Below are 19152 nucleotides of genomic sequence, written 5' to 3'. Positions count from 1 at the left end.
TGTAATGAGAGTGTGCCTCATGCAAGAGACCGAGGCGTTAGCCTCTCTTCCAAAAACGTTATGGGCTACTTCGGATACAGATGTGGGACAGATGATTATCCCTCCTATACGTATCACTGTTAAGGAGGGGGCGTCTTTGCCTCGTGTACCGCAGTATAAAATTTCCAGGGAAGGTGAAGTTGCTTTGATGCATATTGTACATGACTTGATTATTGCAGGCGTGGTGGAAGAAGTCCCCTATAATGTCTGTACAAGCCCTATTCTTCCGATTTTAAAGAAAGATACCGACACTAAAATCTATCATTTCATTATTGATTTGAGGGAAATTAATAAGACAGTAGTGCCTCAGTACCCAGTGGTGTCTGATATTACCACCTTACTTAGATTCCGCCCACAGCCACTACCTTTACTGTTATCGATTTGAAGAATGCTTTCTTTTCGATCCCCATCCATCCTGATAGCCGATACTTGTTTGGCTTCACATTAAATAACAAAGCATATAGATTTTGTCGAGTTCCTCAAGGTTACACTGAAAGCCCTAGTATTTACAGCCAGGCTTTAAAAAGACAGCTTGATTCTTTTGATTTACAGTCTGGAGTGGCTCTCATTCAATATGTTGATGACATCTTACTTGCAGCAGACACGCAGGAACAATGTGAAGAGAGTAGTCTTTCCCTGCTTTCTTTTCTTGCCCAGAATAATCACAAGGTCTCTAGGAAAAAGCTACAATATTGTAGACCAAAGGTGACCTACCTCGGTCACCTTTTGTCTAAGGAGGGACGTGCATTGACATCTGATCGAATCCAAGCAATCTTAGATACACCAGTCCCTCGCACTCAGAGAGATGTTAGTGCTTTTATAGGTTTAACGTCTTTTTGCAGGCAGTGGATAATGGGGTTCTCACACATTATAAAACCTTTGTTAGCATTGTTGTCCAAAACTACACCGATCCCCCTTGAATGGACAGATGAATGTCAGAATGCTTTTGAACAATTGAGACAAGCCCTTTGTTCTGCACCAGTGCTAGGTACACCAGATTATACAAAGATCTTTACATTATATGTACACGAGAAGGATGGGTGTGCATTGTCAGTCCTAGTGCAGACACACGGGGATAAACAGAGACCTTGTGCGTACTTTTCAGCAGTACTTGACCCCGTAGCACGAGGATTACCTGGGTGTTTTCGAGCAGTTGCAGCAACAGCAGTGGCTATACGACAGAGTGAGGGAATAGTTTTGTCACACAAATTGTTGGTGTTCGTTCCCCATGCGGTAGACGCTCTGCTAAACCAAACAAAAACCCAGTATCTAACGAGTGCACGTTTAACAGGATATGAGTTAACACTGTTGGCGCCACATATTACATTGAAGAGATGTGCCACTTTGAACCCTGCTACTTTATTGCCGTATCCAGTTGCTGAGGGCCAGGAGGAAGAACACCATGATTGTGTTTTCCTGACTGAAGAACAAACAAAGGGTCGTATTGACTTGCAGGATACGCCACTTTCAGATGTAGATGGGGAACTGTGGGTTGATGGATCGTGTTTAAGGTTGCCAGATGGTACAACTTCTGCAGCCTATGCGATCACGACACTTAAGACAGTGGTAGAAACAGCACGAATACCGCAGAAATCGGCCCAAGCAGCTGAATTGATAGCCTTAACGAAAGCATGTGAATTAAGTGCTGTTTATGTGTGAATATCTACACTGATAGCCGGTACGCCTTTGGAGTAGTGCACGAATTCGGCCTGCTCTGGAGGGAACGAGGATTTTTGACTTCACATGGAGTGCACATTATGCATGGAGAATTAGTACGTGACCTTCTGAATGCGCTATTACATCCAAAGAAAGTAGCGATAATCAAATGCAGTGCACATAAGAGAGTGACAGATAAAGTAGGACAAGGAAACGCTTTTGCAGATCGCATAGCGAGGGAAACTGCTATGCTACCAAATGTCTCGCCAATGTATGTGGTGAAATCACAGGTGGGGCGATGGCATGATGCTAGAGAAGAGATCTTAGACATTCAGAAATCAGCGTCCGAAGCAGAACTCGCAACCTGGGCAACGGAGGGAGTGTTGGATGATGAGGGTTGCTGGAGGAGCAAGTATATGGAGAGATGGAAATTGTCTGCCGCTTACTTGCAAGCAATGGTTCAAATGACACATGGATTGGCACATGTTGGAGCTCTTGCAATTACTAAATTGCTTACACGAGTGGGAGCATCCTGAGATTGCCAATATGGCCAAAAGAGTAGTGCAGACCTGTCTGATATGCTTACAGTACAATCCTGCTAAAGGGACTTATACTCCGAAAGGAGGGTTTGTTCCACCTACTGCACCATTTGAAGTACTACAGATGGATTACATCCAGCTTGAGCGTTGTTATAACCTTAAGTATGTCTTAGTGGTGGTGTGTGCTTTCAGTAAATGGATTGAGGCCTTCCCCACGAAGGATAATACAGCGTTGACAACAGCTAAAGTTCTGCTCAAAGAGTACTTCCCACGCTATGGTGTTTGTAAATTTTTGTGGAATGATAACGGTCCTCATTTTGTTGGGAAAGTAGTGGAGTATGTCCTGAAAGGATTGGGGACTCAGCATAAGTTCCATGCTGTATTCCATCCGCAGTCAGCAGGTTTGGAAGAAAGGTATAATGCTACTCTGAAGTTGAAGCTAGCAAAGATCGTGGCATCTACGTCTTTGAAAAGGCCGGATGCCCTGCCTCTAGCATTGCTATCTATTAGATCGGTACCCTATTCCCGAACTGGCCTCACACCTTATGAAGTGGTGTTTGGAAGGCCTATGAATATATGGGGAGTTCCTAAGCCTCGTTTGCCACATGATGTGCCTTGTATAATGATGAACGATTATGACACGATTAACAAATGATTTACTCTCTATTCATCAACAGGTTCGAGAAGCGCTCCCCGACAATTCCATTGGAGGGGCTCACAATCTTCGTCCTGGGGACTATGTGATGATCCGATCGTTTGAGAGATCCAGCAGCTTGGAGCCGAGGTGGCGTGGCCCTGAGCAGGTGTTGCTGGCAACTCGAACGGCTGTGCGAGTCACGAACAAGAAGTGGTGGGTGCATTCTACTCATTGTCATCGTGTCTCTCCGGATCTGGTGAACCCCACTGTGCTGTCTGATTATCGAGACATGTTGGACGCAGAGAAGAGCCCAGCTACTACGTCTGCTGAATCGGAAGGAGCCTTCCCGGACCACACTGTATCTGGTGGAGAAAGATACAATCTACGGCCAAGGAAAGCAGTTGTTTTGTGAGAGACTGGTTGAGTTACCGCTCTGAGGTTTGTGAAAACGGAAGCCGGGAATATCAAGGGGGGGATCAGTTCGGCCAAGTGTAGCGACACCCGTCTTGAATCTCGGAGAAGAAACCAACGGCTACCTCGGAGCTCAGCACTCATATTTTTATTTTTTAGTAGTTTTGTTTTGAGACATTTGTGCTTTGAACTATGGCACCTACTACAATGAGAAACAAGAGAATTCTTGGTGCAGTGCTTTTTGTTACAACCATAGTGGTAATAGCAGTAATAGCAGTAATAGCTTGGGTTGTAGAACGATTGGTTCCGGCAAGAGAATACGTATTGCCTACTACCCCAATCCCATCTGAACATTTTCATTTCACCTTGCCTTATCATGAAGAACGACATAGACAGACTTATCTAAATAACAGTTTCATTCAAATTCTACATCACACCCATAATATGACGAACACTTCGAACTGTTGGGTATGTGGAATGTTGCCTGGACATCAAAAGAAAGGAGGCACTCCGCTTATTCCTCTTCCGTTCTCTCATAATGGTTCTTGTAACGCTTGGTACACTCTTCTGTTTACTTTGAGATGGCCGACAAAAGGTGGACTGCTTTTTCGGCTTAATAAAGTTTGCTATAATGACAGAGATGGTTACCCGCAAGCAGAAGGAACTAAATTCGAATGGGAAGAATATCGACCAGATAATGTGTCGTTGCCTCGTGTTTACACTAATCAAAGACGTATAAATATGTCCAGTTTACATGTGATTACAGTTATTGATACCAAAGCTGATTTATGTGTCCGGAATAAAGGTACTATCCCAGTAGGGAAAAGTGAATGTAATACTACTCTCATCTTTGACACTCCAAATGGTATCGCCTTTGTAGCTTCATGAAACACTTACTTCATTTGTGGAAAAAAAGGTTATCACCATCTTCCTATTGGATGGTTAGGAACATGTTACATATCCTTTGTATTACCCCCTGTATTTATCGCCCGACCCATGTATCATAATGACTTTGTGTTATACCATGATTTTATATTAAACAGAGTGAAGAGAACGTTAGCAATTGATGAGATTGATCAAACAGACACCTCCCTGCAGCAATACGTTGATTTCAATTTAGGCCTCTTTTCATTTGTTGGTGCTGCCCTAAATAGCAGGAAAATATGACGGCTAACACGTGTTGTGGAAGCTGTTGCTAATGAAACAGTTTTTGCCCTAGGGAATTTGACTGAGGAACTTCAAATTACCAGAATTGTAACGCTCCAGAACCGTATGGTTTTAGATGTAGTGTTAGCTGATCGTGGGGGTGCATGCCGCATTATCGGTAGTAGTTGCTGTTTATATGTTCCTGATAATTCACCTTCTGTATATGACGCTATTTCTAAATTGCATAAAATAGCTGCTGAAATACATACCGAAAACGGTACATGGACATTTTCAAGCTGGTTTTGGACTTTGCTCAGCACTTGGGGTTGGAAACTGTTAACCATTCTATGTATAATAATTGGGATGCTCTTCTTCCTTTGCCTATGTATTCAATGTGGCCCTATGTTATGTTCTATGTGTATTTCTGCTTGTATTCCATCCAAACGAGCCATTGCTAAGAATAAGCAAATGATTAATCGAGAGATAACGAATATTATGTCGATTAATACTGATGATGAGTATCCTGACTACGTCCATTATGAGGTAGCTTCAGCTAAACGCTAAAAGGGTCGTCTGTCGTAATTTGACAATGATTGGGTTAGCGTTTAGCTCAGCTACACTAATTCCAGCTTATCTTGACCAAGTTTTGCGGAGGCTATTTTGTATTACTGGCTTCCATTTTCATGAACATGCTGCCTCGTGGTCAGCATGCCCCTTTGTCCTTCCTCTGTACCAATGACCATCTAACTTGCCCAGCAACAGGCTAATTTTAGTACTGGTCAAGCTCGCACATGCGCAGTCAAACCCTCTGTATTAGTGGACAGTCATCGCTTAGGAATGTTCCCCAAACTGACCAGTGGTGCTAAATCTCTTCCCATAAGCTGGCTGTGTTCCAGAAATGTCCTTATATGTACCTAAACTGAGCAAATGTGTTCCGCCTACTCTTTATATTACTGTAAAATTGTATAAAAGAGGTCGCGCACCGATGTTCGGTGTGATACTTCTTGCATTGCCGAAGGGTGCTGTAGGAATGTACCACCACCCCATGGGGTCTTAATAAACTTGTCTTTTGCATTTCCAGTTTCCGTGCCAACTTCTATGTTACGGTGTCATGGAGTTTTTGCAGAGTATGTAGGTCTGAAGAAGCCCAAATACCACACTGCTACCAGACATATATACATATGAAACTCCCTGCACACACTCTACAGCCTCCTTTTATGCTGGTGGACCTTTATCTGCCCTTTGGAGACAGACATCCAAGGAGAGTGCTTCTCATCAGGAAGATAGTTACTCTGTAGCATTAATAGACCATCCTACCAGAGTTCTCTGCATCAGTGAATTATTAAATTAAATACTACAATGAGGGCCCATTTACAAGGGCACTCTCCAAGTATCAGGACTCTGTATTGGCTCCACCTTCACTCGATACTCTCTTCCCACCTTTCCCTCCCACCTTCTCCCCACTTCCCTGGTACCTGGATTGCTGGTCTGTGGAACATGATCTGTCTCTTTCTGGTGCACCAATAAAGTCCTAATAAAGAAAAAAGTTGATTATTCAAAGGAGAATGACAACTGTTCATATCTTTAAAATATTTTTAAACACATCTAAGGACATATGCAGAGACGTTGAAAAGAAACAGTTTCCCCTGCATAGTCTGTGACAGTGAGGGACAGACAAGAACATTACAAGAAAGATACACACATTGTAGAATATGTTTCAGAAGCATTGCTTTAACTGAGACAATTCACTTTCGCTGTATTTAAGATTACTATTAGTAGCAGGAGCTAATCAATTTCGTCTCCAAACACTCTCTCATAAATGAACCTTGGGTGAGAGAGGCCCTTTTTAACAAACAAGGTTATAACCAAAGAGCACCTGTTGTATAGAGTCGCAAAAGAAGAAATTAGTTAATAGTGTTGATTGGTATTCCAACTATGAATCGTTTTTAGGTTTCACCTGGCGTAGCACTGCGCAGCAGTGTTCGCGCAGGCGAAATCTTATGTTTTTCAGTACAGGGCTTTGTCCCCCCTCTCTGTTCCATTGGCTAGCTCCATAAATGGAGGCTAGCCATTGGAAGAGAGATCTGTCCATAATTCACGGAGCAGATTAGTGGGCGTTCCGGCGATTTTTTAGCTCTCCGTCCCTTTGTGAACGTCATTGCGGCGGTGGTCGGTTGTTTATTTTTTTTGTCTTCAAAGTTTTTTTTTTGTCATTCCCCCAGGCCGACCGCCGCCGGAAGAAGTCCAGGTGAGTGCGTCCGTCCTTCCTCCCGCTGTCCGTGTCTTTGCCCACGTGCCTAGAAAACCGCCTCAACACAGACCTCTCCAGTTTAGTTTGCATAGGCATGTTTAATTAAGTTGCATAGGCAAATTAACCCGTTCTTGGCCACTTGGCTTAGCAGCACATTTTCCATCAATGGATACGGCTGTGCTCCCAGTAGAGTTTACCACTAGTTGTGCGTCTGGGTACTGGTATCAGTTTGGGGTCTTGCGAGGGAAACCCCGGGCAGCAGGCGAGAATCGGCGTGCCCTGGGCATAGGTTCTGTGTCAGACATGGCCGTGCCAGAGAGAACTGTTGTGCGCATAATTCAGCTCCGCGTTTGTGCATTTCCGTGTCGGTATACGTTTATATGCACGTGTGTGCGTTTCGGGGGCTCCGCGAGTTATAGTGTCAAAGCTGCCAGCAGTTGGGCATCCACTCCCGCGATGAGTTTGTGACCTGCTAGTTCTAGCAGGGGTCCCATGCCTGGCGCGCTGCTCAGCCCCCCATGCTTGCAAGGTCGGTAACGTAGATTACACTTAGGAAGGTGTTGCCGAGGCCTGCTGTCCGTGCCTACAGTGGCTGGGTCCGTCCAGTCTGGTAAGGTGCGCCGAGGCCCCCTGGCGTGCTGTGCTCGGTGGGACATCCATGTACCGTGGAGGACAGAGCGACGGGCTTGTCCGCTCTTGATTTCCCTGTTTGGGGGCAGGCGGACGGAGCGTGGCCGGTCAGTCCCCACCTGCCATTGTTGGCGCTCTCCAGTGAACGCTGGTGCTAATTGCTCGTAGGGAAGGTTACAGTTGTCAAAACAAACAAGCCCTGCGTTTTATCGGCCGCAACGGCAGTTTGAATTTGCATTCAGAGCAGTGATGTCTTGTAAAGATTAAGAAATGAGACCCCTCGTTGCAGGGCCTCCTCGCAAAGAACATAGCTTCGCTCCTCTAGGCCATGCCACCTTTTCAGATGCCATCTATGACCGTTTGTTGTTGCTGTGCGCCGTAGCGTGTCGTGATTTTGAGCAGAGTGCCCCAGTGCGCCGGAGAGGACACAGTACCGCTCTTATCTTTCCCATTTGGAACATAGAGCTTTGTTGAAAGAAGGCAGGTATGCAGCGACCTTGCAAGTATGTATCGAGGCTTCGCATAAACCAGTAATGCACATACAGTAGGTGCCCCCCAGAAGGTAAAGGGGGGCAGGCGGGTCTGAGGAGCGGTGGTGCTACCTATGTCACCACATATTAAATACTTTGGCCCAAAAATTCGTGCTTCACCAGTGCTCATCACACACCAAGGTTGCATTCTCATCTTAGCCTTTGGTTAATACAACAGGGGATCTGTACTCCCATCGTTACAACGTGCCCCGGACTCTCACGCCTTGTGGATTGCTCACAAGGTGCCATGGAGTGTTCAACGCAGCACACAATACTAGGAAACTTCGGCGCTGAGCTGCCCCGCCCTGCCCTGTAAGCGCTTCATTAAATGTCCGACACGGTTCTGTGTCCAACATAGACCCAGAAGGGCCGGGCTCCTGCAGATTTTAAAATAATCAATACTAAATAAATGTTAATTGCGTGTATATTTATCTGAGGTTATACTAAAAATGTGACGTGGACCCTAACTGTATTACCGTCTTCTAAGCACTTTTTACTTTGTGCTCAGTTTTCTCTCGGTGGTGCTTTTCCACTTTGAGAAGCCCAGCAGCTAGAATTACTTAACATATGTCTTCTGACTAGTATGAAAATCTGTTTCTGCTTCAGAACGGGTACGGTGTTTGGTATTTGAATAGGCAAATCGAGAAGCCGTTTTCGCACCTGCCAGGCAGATGCTACAGTTGAGCAGCTCTGTGCAGGCTGCACAGTGGGGGTCCTGCGAGTTTTCATTGGTTCCAAATAAGAGCGCAGAGGAGTTACATTTCCAGGGCCGTGGATGGAAATACATTAATGAAGGAAATGTGGCTCTTAAAAAGGAAAGGTGTGTGGTATTGCTTAACTGTAGAACTATTGCCACACAGCGTGTGTGGCGCACGAATGTGGTGCTCCGATTCTAGACTGTTTTACTAGCACCAGGCCGGTGTCCATGCGGTCCTGTGAGTGTCCTGTGTTAGAAATAACTGAAGCCCCAGGTATCCTAAGTGCTTCCAGTTTTAGCCGAATAGGGAGCTGGCGCGCCAGGTGGATTCATGGAACAGTAGATCCCATGAGAGACCCACAGCACTCGTTTAGGTACTCTCACGTGCCTTTGTGAATTTCTACAAAGCATCCAAAATGTCAGTATTCACCTTCTATTAGTACAAACAGTAAAGTGCTCTTTGCAGTTTTACTAACAGGGAGTTGGACGTTTTAGTGGCCGATTCAAAAAGGCTTCTAGGAGCACAGGAAACGTACTCCTACAGTACTCTAAGTAGTCTTTTACCTGCCTTTGAACTGGCCTCAAAAACTCTACAAGGGGAATGTTCATATCCATTTACTACACATAGAAATGACTCTGTCCTCTTTGCACTTTAACCAGTTGGGGACTATGTTGTTTCTTTCCAATTCACAAAGGCATGTAAGAGCACCTAAAAAAAGTACTCCTGTACGACTACTTACCTTAACAAACAAACACGTAAGTAAATCAGGGATCACAGGAAGGATCGCAGTACATGGTCAGGCCAGGCTGGGAGGGATCGATTCGAACCCTGACCATCTGATACTACCGCCAATAACTTCTCCACGAGGTCACACCTTCACTAAAGTACAAAATTGACTGCCACTTAGAAAATTGCAAAAACCTTTGTAAAAATGTTTTTTTTTCCAAATCTGGGTTCCTAGCATTGCAAACATTTTTTATGTCATTTTCAGAAGAAAAAATACATAATATACAATTACTACACAGCACACACCCACAAACTTTTCGCAACAAAAACACACAAACACATTTTTGGTATTTTCTCAGTTCCCTACATGGGTATCCACAAACCCTTGGTACCTTTAAAAACACCAGAATATGTGAAAAACAATTGCAAATTTGGCCAGGATACCTTCTGTGGAAAAAAATATGAAGGTTTAAATGCAGACTGCTTAGCTAAAACCTACCACCTACTGAAACCCTCACACAATTGCGAATTCTGCTTTTTTGCATAGGAAGGGCTGATTTGGTTTCTGCGCAGAGTATTCAACAGGTAGGATAAATGAACAGAGCATTCATTATGGCTTGATTTACGGAACATTGCTGTTGTGGTGGAGGGACAAGGACAGAAAGGAAAAGTCAGAAGAAGTGTAAGCAGAAATGCTCTTCATCAGACAGCACCCCAAAAATCTGGAACTCTCTCTCTGAACAGATATGCTTAGCAGCCATATTATACGAGTTTAGTTTAAGTTCAAAGAAAAGCGCATTAGCTATCTGTTAGTTCAGAATCAATGTGATTTGCATGACCTGAACATATGTAGTACTGCTGACAAAACCTGTACAACAGGAAACAATGCTGATCCCCATTATTCATTACGCGTTAGCTCTGCCTCCAATTCTGTAAAACACTATGGTGTTCCAGTGAAGATCAGGATTGAAATACACAAAGAAATAAACGAATGAGAGGAATGAAGGAATTCACAAATAAATTAAACTTCCCTGGGATATAGTAAGGCAATACACATGACAAACAGTTCAGACATGAAAATGCCTCCCCTTTCATCAGTAGAAATTGATTAGTTAAAATGGTTAGGCACCAGCCAGATCCCAGAAGCAGCAGCTATTGCCAGCATCGGATTTGCAATGCGGGCACTCTGGCAATGCCCATAGGACCAGTATCCGAATTCTAGCTGTGGGCTGCTTTTTTGAGCAGCTTGGGGGCCGATTTGGGCGGTTTCTGCGTTGATCGATGCCCCCAGCTACATAGTGGGTGACTGAGTGGCCTTTCTGGAGGTAGATGGGTGACCTTCAATGGCAGAGGTGTCACTCCCTTTCTCTAGCTGGGCTGGCTCATTAATATATGCATACAGGGGGTCTGAGCAAAAGTGACCTCACTTGTTTTCAGGTGTGTTTCACCAGTGTAAACTAATCCGTGCTTTTTAAACCACCCCGCCACCTTTTTATAAAATTTCCCCAAAGCAGTGTTTTGCGGAAAGACAATATGCAAATTAGGGACACTTTTTTTTTTTGCATGCCCGGGCCAATTTTAAATCCCAATCCAACTCTGGCTATTACTTAGCTGTACCCAGGACGGCCCAACCTCAATATGTGCCGACTTTACTCCAGGGCGATCTGCTGACACAGGTACAAAGTCAGCAGCGTTAGCACTTAACTCAGGGTAGCAACTTGCAGAAGGTCTCTTAATTTCAGGTTCAAATACCTCACTTAAAGAGCCAGTAGACCTCCTTTTTTCCAAGTTTCATCCTGAGTATGGGTAAGCTGCAGAATTAACACACTGATGACAATGCCAACAAGGAACCAAAAACATTTAGCTTGTCACTTAACTGCTTGGGGTAAATTATTATTTGGAGATCGGTTCCTAGTTTTCCAAGCTCTAAATATATAAAAGAGTTCAGCAAGCACTGTAACCCGGTCTAGACGTGGTTACACTAATGGCCATTTATATAGCACTTACTAATAAGTGTTTATTACAACTGAAAATAACTATTTTAGCAACCTTAGACTAACAAAAGATTGCGGGAAAATAACAGAAAAGTTCTAAACTTATGCCTTGCAGATTGCATGCAGCACCTTGATGCTCATTCATAATACACCGAGGTATAATACAAAGATTATAACTTGTGATCTGCAGGTAACACCACAAGGGTCGTTATAAAAAATACAGTAACCTACTAAGCTGACTGTATAAAGTACAAGTCTCTGACCTACATATTACATGTTGTGCTTTACATACACACATAATCCTACTATGCTATTTTATGATGTATCAAACCTGTGAACAGACTGCACACAGAATTTTCCAGTAAATGCATTAACCTCAAGTGTTATCCTGCTGTGATCATGCTATGGAAACTTTCAGGTACACAAAGATCTCTGCAGTGGGTGCTTTAACATGTAACGTTTTAAAACGCATTCTGCTTGGAACCAATTAAGAAAACCAGAACAGAATTACTATCACATGTGTGCGTGACGTGTTGCAATTTGTTGTGGCAGAGTTTCTAAAAATATATGTGCGAGCTGACTAGGAAGATCGCTCCTGATGGCCCTTCACCCTGTAACACCACCTCTTTCTGTTGCCACACCAACAGCCAATTGATGGGATCCCAGGATACATCCTTTCCCTTTCTAGCACAGAAGGGACTGCAAAAGAAACCGAAACTGGAATAAATCCAAGTGCTCAGCAAATAGCGAGCGACAATACCGAAATGCTGCATTAAATTCTTGATGAGTGTCTGCCTGCCTACAAAAACCGAGGTACTTGCTGTAGTTCAAAAACGTCAACAGGCAACCAGTGCAATTAAGAAGTCCCATTCGTGCGTTGGGCCGCTGGGAACATGAATAAGGATGCTGAGGGAGTCATGAAAAATGCAATAAACAGCTGAAAGTAATCAGCAAAAGGAATCAATTGAGCCCAAGTCAAATTGATACTGTACATAACTAACGCCAAACCAGATATTGTGTATACGAATTTACCCAAATGGAATTTATCCAATTGACCCTTTAACAAGTGGATCGAGTAGAAAACACAAAATGTCAGATAAAGAACAAGAGCGCTCGTCACTCTGGAAAGTTAAACATTAACCTTATAATTTATTATTATTGCCGTTATTATTTTTATAAGTCAATAACAAGCAGGCAAGAAGACAACCTGTCCGCTACTTACACGGACCGCATGTAATTACAATCCAGCGTCCCTTCTCCGTTATTGAGCGCTTTATAGGACACATGTATCCTTAATTCCAGAACTTCCGGGTCGCATACCAACCAATCCTAAGGCTGAATCTATTATAGGAGTCATCTAGGAGTGGGAGGGATTGTAATGCGTAAGGTGACCTAAGATTGGAGCATGTTGCCTCTTGAGCCAATCCTAGTACTTGCATGGAATTTCAATGTGCTGATTGGCTGCGTAGACCGCACATGTTACTGCAGGCGCCGGTCCGGAATGGATACAAACACTTTTGCTCGAGCTGTATCGTGCTCTGACTCTAGGCTTTTATGGGCTCGGTCCGCGGATAAACGCATTTGTTACTGACCTGGCGCCTATAGACAGTCTGGACCGCAGCAGAACGTGCTGCTTTTGTCTACGGAGATGGGGGTAGCAGCGGCGGCAGCTTGGCGATTTTGTGCAAGGTTGATTCTGATGGCTAGATAGTGTAATGGTCGGATCCCCGCGCTTTTTGGGGCCGTCTTGCTGGATGCTGCCTGCAGCGTTGCCCACGTTTCTGGATTGGTCAGTGACTGACGTAAGGTGCTGCTGGGTAATGGCGGTGGCAGCTTTTAAATGCATATGTAGTATGCTTAGTATTTAAACTCTGCGGATGTTCCTTTTGGTATTTTTTGTTGTTGCAGTTTTATACGGTCTGTAAAACTGCTAAAAAACTGCATACAAGCAAAGTAATAAATCTTTAATCAACATCATCGTGTTATCGCCTTCATAAACTTTTATTATCCAAAACTATTCATGATCTGTATTTAATTCGGGTAGTGCAAAACTATCTTGTGCACTGATCACAAGGGTAAACATTGTCACAATATGAATGTATATAGATCTACATCATGTTATAATTGATGAAACCAGAAACTTCGGTCTGAGGTGCATTAAAGTCATGTCCTGTGTTGTATATTTATCTTTCCTCTATTTCCATGCTCTACCATAGTTCTTACCTGTGTCACTCATTCCAGAATGTAGATGGCTCTGCCTCCTCCTAGTGTTCTAGGTGGTGACAGTTTGTGCCTGGCCAGCTTGTGTTGAGGTTGCTTTACGCTGTTCTCCTGCAATAAACCTCTTGTGGTACATCTGTGGTCTCCAGCTATTTACTACAATTTTGGCGACGTTTATTTGCTGGCCAGTACCTTTGAAGACCTCATCTTGATGCCTGATTCCTTCAAGATTTTGTACCAGAAAGCGGATTTCAGCGGAGCACCCTCAACAAGAAACGAACCTGCGGCGTGTTGGCTTCGTCAATTTCTCCTTGGTCCGCTTCAATCCCGAAGGAAGACGCCCATCTGGGGTAATTGTGAGTAATTTTGGGATTGGATCGGGGAGCGGAGCTCGAGCGCAACCAGCGCTGACGTCATTGTTGACTGATCGGCGAGCGAAGCACGAGCGCAATTGTTGCCTAGGAGACGTCTCTGGCTCGCTCTGACAACGCTGTTGTCTGCCGTTACCTGGGAGACGCTTCCTCGCTTTGTTTTGACTACGCACACTCCCCTGTGCGTTCCAAGCCTCGTTTGGGTGTATTCCTAGCCTCGTTTTCAGCGGCGGCCATTTTTAACTTCAAGTGTTTGCTTTTCAAGCCTCGACTTCGATCGGCGGCCATCTTAAGTCACTCTAACGCGGATTTAACGCGGATTTTCCTCGTTTCAAATCTAAACTCCTGCCTATTCCTGTCGCAGCGCTCAAACATCGTTTTGGACATTTTTGAATGAAAAGAGGTATGTTACTACTGTAATTTAACATTTAACCAGTTGTGCAAAATATTTGTTTTCCTTTACTTTTGACTCTGCCAAATTGGTAAATATGGCACAACAATTTGTAGTTACTTTACCTCCTCAGTTCTTACCCGAGCCTGGGGTTCCTGACATACCTTGGGAGGACTGGTATATAATGTTTGACAATTACCTGGAGGCGCTGGATGGACAGGAATTTTCAGCCAAAAGGAAAAAGGCTATCCTTTTGAGTACTCTGGGCAAGGAAGGGCAGAGGGTTTTTAGATTCCTACCGATCACACTTGGAGCTAGTGGACAAGACATTGATGAATTTAAAGAAGCGGTTGATCGTTTGGAGATCAGATTCGCAAAGGAGGAGAATCTGATTATGAACCGCTATAAATTCTATACACAACGCCAAAAAGATTCAGAAACAATAGATGATTTCGTGGCCAGACTTAGAGAGCTGTCTATAAAGTGCAAGTTCGGTCCTATGAACGACGAGCTCATAAGAGACCAATTAGTTGTCCAGTGCTCAAGTAAAAAAATCCAAGAGAGGCTATGGGCTGCTAAGAACCCGACCTTGAAAGATGCTATTGATCTGGCCAAAGTAATTGAGGAGTCTAGTAAATGCATGAAGGTCCTAGATTCACACAAATCTTCTCCTCATCAAGAAGTCTCTGTGGTTTCTGACAAAGGTGGTGTTGCGGAGTGTGAACACTGCTCTGGAGACAATGTTGCTGTAGTGAAAAACAGACCCAGACCTTCTGCCAAGAAAACCTCAGTGAGCAAAGTCTGCAACAGGTGTGGCAGTAGTAGTCACTCTTCCGACGCAAGGTTTTGCTTTGCCTCTAACAAAGAGTGTTTGAAGTGCGGGAGAGTTGGACACTTCTCCAAAATGTGCAAGGCCAAAGCCAGACAGAGAGTGAATATTGTTGATGACTACGTTGATGATTCTGGAGTTGAGCCCGATAGACTCCTGGTCATTGATGATGTGGATGTCATCTGTGATGATCCAAGACAAACCAGACCCAAAGCCATTTTCAAGATTGACTCCCACGAGGTGTTGTTGATGGTTGACACTGGTTCTCGTCATACCATTATACCTAAGTCTACCGTTGATGCTTTTTGGGAGGGGGTGAATTTACATCACAGTGATATTTCCCCTAAGGGTTTCAATGGCCAGAAAATTGAAATCCTTGGTTTCTTTGAATCTGAGATTACCTTTGAGAAGAGGTCTATCTTTGGGAAGGTTTATGTTTCTATTGATGGTCCTCCCATCCTAGGGTGGGTACATCAATATGACCTTTACATTGTTATCAATCCTAGGGCAAAGAATCAAATAATGGTGGTAGATGATGACTCTATTGAGTTTATTCTTTCTGAATTTGGGTCTGTGTTCAGGGAGGAGTTGGGTGAGCTTCGGGGGTATGCCCATCTTATAAAATTGAAGAAAGATAGTTTGCCTGTGCAACATCGTGTAAGGAGGATTCCCATTTCTATCCGCAATGAGGTGAAACTCCTAATTGAAGAGATGCTCCAATCCGGGGTAATTGAACCCACAGAAGCATCAGCATGGGTTTCGCCCGTCGTGATTTCTAAAAAATCAGACGGAAAATTGAGATTCTGTGTGGACCTCAGGTCCCTAAACAAGTGTGTCGTTGCAGACACCTTTCCCTTACCCAACATTACGGAGATGGTTTCCACTCTTCAGGGGGCGAGATATTTTTCCAAACTCGACCTGAAGAGTGCCTACCATCAGGTTAAGCTCCATGAATCCTCGAAGCATCTTACTGCCTTTATCACCCCGGAGGGGATTTTCCAATTTACTCGTCTCCCCTTTGGGTTGATTTCGGCAGCGAGTGTCTTCCAAAGGCTGGTCAGCGAAATTTTCAAGGGGCTCAAAAACGTGGTGTTCTTTCAAGATGACATCTTGGTCTTTGGAGACTCCGTGGCAGATCATAACCTCGTTCTTAGGAATGTCTTACACAGAATCTGGGACACTGGCCTTACATTACGTAAGGAGAAGTGTTCTTTTCTTGTGGAGAACATTGAGCACTTGGGACATGAAATCTCAGTCAATGGAGTCAGACCAAAGAAGAATCTTCTTGATGCAATACGCCTAGCCCCTTGCCCGTCTGACAAGGACCAGTTGCGGTCATTCATGGGCTTAATCGAATACTACTCCAAGTTTGTGGAGAAATTCTCAGAGAAGACCTTGCCTTTGAGGGCTTTCTTGAAGAGGGTTGCAAATTTTCCTGGGGCCCTGAACTGGAAGTGTGTTTCAATGGGATCAAGGAAGCCATCTGCAATGCTAAGGTGCTGGCACCCTTTGATACTGCCAAATCCTCCACTCTGTTGGTAGATGCCAGTGCCCATGGTCTTTGCAGTTTTGCTTCAGTCTCACAAGGACGGCGACAGGCCGGTTGCTTTTGCCTCACGCACTCTTTCCAAATGTGAACAGAATTATTCTGTTATCGAGAAAGAGGCTTTGGCTGCTGCGTGGGGTGCTCACCACTTTCGACCTTATCTATGGGGCATTCGATTCAATCTTAGGACTGACCACAAACCCCTTATCCGCATTCTTTCTCCCGGGGGTGGGGCATTTGGTTCTCCAAGGTTGGCAAGGTTGGCCTCCAAACTCCAGGAATATCATTTTGACATTTCCCACATCTCTGGGTGGAGAAATTTCCAGGCTGACTGCCTGTCTAGTTTGGCTGTTCCGTCTGGTGCTGATGTTGGATTTAGTCTAGAGGGTTTTGATGAGAATGTTGCCTGGATTGATGATGTTCTTCTACTAACTGAGGGCTCTTTTTCTCGGTCTGAGTGGGTCGAAGCTATGTCCAGGGACAACGTCTTACAGGAAGTCATCCAGTTGATAAAGTTGGGTTCCCGCAGGGAGAGTTGTCTCCATGTTTCTTTTCGCCCTTTCCTTAAGGTCATTGATGATTTGTCTGTTTGCAATGACAACGTTATAATGCGTGGCGACAAATTTGTGCCTCCTGTTGATTTGAGACCCAAACTCATTTCTTTAGCCCATGAGGGTCACCTTGGCCAAACCCTGACGCAACAGCGTCTCAAGTTGAACTTCTGGTGGCCCGGTATGGACTCCATGGTTTCCTCTTGGGTTGAGGACTGTTATACTTGCAAGGTGGGTGAGAAGAGACTTAAGGTTTCTGTGGGATCTGAGAAGGGTGTGCTGCAGTTCCCTGAAATTCCGTGGCACACCATCTGTTTAGATTTCATAGGTCCCATGGCTGAGCTACCTCTTTCCCAGAGGTTTGCTGTCGTCATTGTGGATTGCCATTCCAAGTGGTTGTCTGTGGAGTTTCTTAAGGATATCACTACGGTCACTACTATTAAACATCTTAGTTCTGTGTTTTTTAGGGAAGGTTTTCCTAGCGTTCTTATAACTGACAATGGTACACAGTTGGTCTCGCATGAAATGCAAGCCTTTTTGTCTGATTGTGGTATTTCTCACCATAGGACTTCCCTCTACAACCCCCAGGGGAATGGTCTTTGTGAACGCCTTAATAGATTGGTGAAAGGTACCGTTCAAATGGCCCTCTCCAGTGGTTCTTCTGTCTCTTCCCTTGTTAGTGAAATGGTCTCTGCGTATTGTACCACCCTTCACGGCTCTCACCTCAGATCCCCTTTTGAGATGATGAGGGGTAGGGTTCCCAGCACCAAACTCATTCCCTCTTGGCTCAAGGACTTGGTCTGTCAGTCTCTCTTGGGTGATGTGTCCAGAGTGGTCCCTAAGTCTCCTTGTAAGAGTCCTGTGGCTTTGCCTGCTAAGTGTGCTTCAAGTAAGAGTTCTGTGAGTCTGCCCTCTAAGGGTCTTTCACGCAACCCTGTTGTAGGCGATAAGTCTTCTGCTAAAGTTGTTTCTTGTAAACTCGCAAAAGGTGACCTTGTCAAGGTAAAGTCTGGTCGTGTTTCAGGTGGTTTGTCCAAATTCCGTGGTCCTTTTCTTGTAAAAATGGTCTATCCTCACTATGTTGTCCTCTCAAATGGGGAAAAATTGAATTTAAGGAGGGTTGCCCTCTATCAGAAAGCTGGTGTCTGTCCTGGTCCTGCTCCCTCTCCGTCCGTCCCTGCCCAGGATCTCTCCTCTTCAGGGTTCATGTTTATTCCCTCTCAGGATCCGGATCCGGCTCTTGTGGTGCCTGCTCCTGTAAATGCCTTGGTGAGGGGCGATGGTGGAGGGGATGCTCCTGATCCCGTTGTTACTGTTCCCAACCCAATTGCTGATCCCAGTTCCTCTTTGCCTGCCTCCAGACCTCAGAGGTGCCATAGACCTCCTTCTTATTTGAATGATTTCTGTTGCGATTAGGTCTTTTAGAGGGGTGACGTGTGTCCCTTTCAACGCCTAATTTTATTTATTACAACTGATGTTTGCAACTTTTATCATTATTTTCGCTAATCTTCTTTAGTCTTGAGTTAAGTTTTCTTTCCATGACATTTTTACCTTTTTGTGTTAAGTTTTCTTTCATCTTATGTTTTCTTTTATTCTACGAGAGGAGATGTGTTGTATATTTATCTTTCCTCTATTTCCATGCTCTACCATAGTTCTTACCTGTGTCACTCATTCCAGAATGTAGATGGCTCTGCCTCCTCCTAGTGTTCTAGGTGGTGACAGTTTGTGCCTGGCCAGCTTGTGTTGAGGTTGCTTTACGCTGTTCTCCTGCAATAAACCTCTTGTGGTACATCTGTCGTCTCCAGCTATTTACTACATCCTGCTTAACAACCATGTGTGCTGTAACGTTGTACTATTACATGAGGCGACCACGCGACTCATGGTCATTTCGTGTACAGCCAGCTGTGAAGAAACGCCAGTGTTGGGGTTTGATTCTCCGCAGCTGGACGGCTCCAATCATGGGTGCGTTCTTATGGAATAAATCTAC

The 19152-nt window shown here is 44.5% G+C and overlaps 1 protein-coding gene across 1 annotated transcript in view; it reads right to left on the bottom strand.

The window, feature by feature from the left end:
• SSBP1 (single stranded DNA binding protein 1) overlaps positions 1–12580 on the bottom strand; it is a 159103-nt gene extending 146523 nt beyond the window's left edge. Inside the window, exons 1-2 of the mRNA XM_086952972.1 lie at positions 12480–12580; positions 5904–5959 (exon numbers count right to left, since the gene is read on the bottom strand). Coding sequence (XP_086809098.1) covers positions 5904–5927 — 24 coding nt within the window. The 5' untranslated portion in view covers positions 5928–5959; positions 12480–12580. The remainder of the gene's footprint in view (positions 1–5903; positions 5960–12479) is intronic.
• Between the last annotated feature and the right edge of the window lie 6572 nt (positions 12581–19152).

The sequence above is a fragment of the Lissotriton vulgaris genome, chromosome 1_2, assembly GCF_964263255.1.
Source record: "Lissotriton vulgaris chromosome 1_2, aLisVul1.2, whole genome shotgun sequence".
NCBI classification, from domain to species: Eukaryota; Metazoa; Chordata; class Amphibia; order Caudata; family Salamandridae; genus Lissotriton; species Lissotriton vulgaris.
The sequence above is the reverse complement of the archived record's forward strand: the minus strand, read 5'-3'. Positions and strand labels throughout refer to the sequence as shown.